The sequence below is a fragment of the Lolium rigidum genome, chromosome 3 (genome assembly GCF_022539505.1).
Source record: "Lolium rigidum isolate FL_2022 chromosome 3, APGP_CSIRO_Lrig_0.1, whole genome shotgun sequence".
NCBI lineage: Eukaryota > Viridiplantae > Streptophyta > Magnoliopsida > Poales > Poaceae > Lolium > Lolium rigidum.
In genome coordinates, this window is record NC_061510.1 from 204,661,468 (window position 1) to 204,664,516 (window position 3,049).

A 3,049-nucleotide genomic window follows, 5' to 3' on the forward strand; every position below is an offset into this window, starting at 1 on the left:
CATTTTTTGGAGCATGTTATTCTAAACTTTCTAATTTATCAGGCTGGAATATTCGTAGTGTAATATTCTGAACTTCCTAGTGTATTTTGGAGACCATGGATTTACTGATGCACTGATATTCCTGTGTTGGTTGTACATACATATTGCTTTCTTAATCCTGCTGCGCTTGGGATTTACTGAATTTGGGCACGTTAAATGCAGTTTTTGCTCTTTCCTGTATGGGTAGACTTGGCACGTCGGCAGCTAAACCCCATCATCCCGTCCTCCCATCCTCCCTCAAAAAAATCCCATCCTCCCGTCGCGTGCACGGATCGTCAAAGTTGGTGTGTACGCGCGTAGCCAGCGAGCGGGCGTAACTGGACAAGCGGCTGGCCGCTATACGCGATCGTATCAAACGGGCAATCTGTAGTGCCCCGTTAAATATGAATGGCACAAGCGGCCACTTGGTGGTCCACCGTGGACATGTCCGTTTACAGGTATATCCAGACCTGGCCGTCGCGACCACCGCGCAGCCTCAACCACAAAAAACCGCCACCGGAAACCTGCGCCACGTAAAAGATGCACGGCTATACATGGCACCCTCTCCCTTCCGAGCTCACTGCGTACGGTAGGTTAGAAGATAATAGGCTTCAGAATTTCTTCCATGTTGCTCCGGCTTAAGATTGTTACCGTCCAGCCGGTGGCGCTGCTTCCGGGGCACGACCATGGCGCCACCGCACCTCGGCGGCGGCTCGCCGGAGCTCTTCCGCGAGTCGGCGGCCTGTCGCCGTTGGCGATGACGAGCAGGGTGAGGAGCCTCACGGTGGCGATGGCGCTGAAGGAGGAGGAGCCGGAGAGCAGCCGCAGCCGCTTCGCGGGCGGAGCTGCGAGCTGGGACCCCGGGATGGAGATCGGAGTCCCCTACGAGCAAAGGCCGGTATGATTTACTTACTGTATGTTAGAGCAATCTTGCACAGGATTAAAACACTTGGGAGACTATCAAGTCTTCTACCAGTACTATGTACAGTAGTTAGCGATATATGGTTTTTTTGCTTACCCATGGATTGATCTTTGGGTAACTTGGATCACTGGTTCAGGTTAACGAGTACTCCGCTCTCAAAGAAAGCAGCCTCTACTCGTGGGCAGAGCTGAGTCCAGGCTCCTTCTTCCTGCGCCTAGGCAGCCTGTGCTTGGTCACATTTACAGTTCTGGCAGCACCAATCTCAGCCGCAAGTTTCAGTCCTGCAAAGGTACGGCACTTCATTGTCGTCTCACATTTTCAGTTCAGTTCAAATAATTGACTAGGGTGTTTCGTCCCAGTATATGTTAAGCAACAGAGTTTCAGCTAGTAATGTTCCTCTCAATGCAATTTTTGTCTCAAATTAAGAGCCACTGTATGCGTGTCCTTGAATTCTAATTGCCCATAATTCACCATGATTATGTTATGCAGGATCCTCTCAAGTTTGTGTTAGCTGCTGGGATAGGGACTCTGCTCCTGGTGTCTCTGGTGGTTCTCAGGATCTATTTGGTAAGTCAAACAAACGCAGTTACAAGAGGCAATTAAAATGACCACGACTCTAAAAACTCTTTGCAGATGGATCAGTCTCTGAACTGTCTTGTGCTACTCTCTAATCTGAATTATAAGATGCTTTAGATATATTTCATTGTCAACTAGATATAGTTATAGACTAAAATGAGTGAACACACGGAAATGCATCTATATACACACGATTCAAAAAAAAACCTATAATTCGAAACGCAGGTTGTATATACTATAATAACACCTGATAATGCAGGGATGGAGTTACGTTGGAGACAGGCTGCTGTCGGCAGTTGTGCCATATGAAGAAACCGGATGGTACGACGGCCAGATGTGGGTCAAGCCACCCGAGGTATTGCGTCCATGCTTGCATCGAGTTTCTCGGTCCAGTTTAGAAGTTGCCTACGATTATCAGCTGCTCAAACAAAACAAAAACTGAAACACCTCTGCATAGCGCAGTTCAAAGTTCAGACTAGCTTTGAATTTTGATGTATGCATTTTTCCTTCATGATGCCAGGTGCTGGCTCGCGACAGGCTCTTGGGATCTTACAAGGTAACTTAAAATTTTGTGTTCTACTTCTACCCACGGTTACTAACATGATCTTCGACGCTTTGCTGACAACGAAATTTGATTCTTTAGGTTAAGCCGGTGATCAACCTGCTGAAGCAGACACTGGTGGGCACTGGCGCGCTGCTCGTCGGGGCGGTGTCCCTATTTGCCTTCGCCGCCCCCGTCCAGGACTACGTCCACTCCTTCAACGCATCCCCAACTGCTGCGTCCTCCAAGTCCAAGCCGAGCATGAGGTGAGTGTGAATTAGTGTTGCATTTCCTCGTGCAAAAATGGAATTGCTGCAAATGGAATTAACTGTGTGTACTGTCCAGGAGAGAGGAGCTGCTGAGGCTGCCTGCGGAGGTGAGGCAAGATGATGACCTCGCCGCGGCTGCTGCGGAGGCTGCCGACGGACGGCCGGTTTACTGCAGGGACCGCTACTACAGGGCGCTCGCAGGCGGGCAGTACTGCACCTCAGACGATCTGCTCAACTGATCATAGGGCTGATATACATATTCTGATATATGCAATTTGCTATATTGATATAATATGCAACAGATAAGCAAATGTAATCTTATCAGAATGAAATTTTGGGACGGTCCATGTTATTATGTACTAATAGATAGCTTGATCATAGCTGCGCCATTGTCAACTTACCGCCACTAAAGTCTACAAATTTAGACCTTTCTACTATTATGCTACTTCTCCATTGGTTTGGCCTTAAAATAAGGTACAAAATGTTTGGTAGCATTAACACAATCAATCTACCATGCCGCAAGTTCCATCCTGTCACACAGCTGTCAACATGAGACCGCAAATTTAAATTTGGGTTTGTCATCAGAAAAAGACAATAAGTAAGCTTAACTATGAGCCTATGACCCTAATAGTCTCGTTCAGGACTTCAGGTGATTCATTCCTTGTTAGCTACCAATGTTTCCATGATAAGCTATTTACGAGAATGTACCATCCATCTTTCTCC

At 47.5% G+C, this 3,049-nt stretch overlaps 1 protein-coding gene across 1 annotated transcript; it reads left to right on the top strand.

Annotated features, from left to right (window-relative positions):
- Positions 1-628: 628 nt before the first annotated feature.
- Positions 629-2,706, top strand: LOC124702913 (protein CONSERVED IN THE GREEN LINEAGE AND DIATOMS 27, chloroplastic-like). The gene is made up of 7 exons (XM_047235098.1): positions 629-916; positions 1,077-1,229; positions 1,430-1,507; positions 1,776-1,871; positions 2,037-2,072; positions 2,160-2,323; positions 2,403-2,706. The coding sequence occupies exons 1-7, from the start codon at positions 644-646 to the stop codon at positions 2,563-2,565; spliced, it is 963 nt and encodes a 320-aa protein (XP_047091054.1). The 5' UTR covers positions 629-643; the 3' UTR covers positions 2,566-2,706.
- Positions 2,707-3,049: the final 343 nt, after the last annotated feature.

What these genes read in the sequence shown, in the direction of transcription:
- LOC124702913 (XM_047235098.1), top strand. Translation starts at nt 644, where the DNA reads ATGTTGCTCCGGCTTAAGATTGTTACCGTCCAGCCGGTGGCGCTGCTT. An exon ending in TGTGGGTCAAGCCACCCGAG is followed by an intron (nt 1,872 to 2,036) that starts GTATTGCGTCCA and finishes TCATGATGCCAG; the next exon opens with GTGCTGGCTCGCGACAGGCT. An exon ending in AAGTCCAAGCCGAGCATGAG is followed by an intron (nt 2,324 to 2,402) that starts GTGAGTGTGAAT and finishes TGTACTGTCCAG; the next exon opens with GAGAGAGGAGCTGCTGAGGC.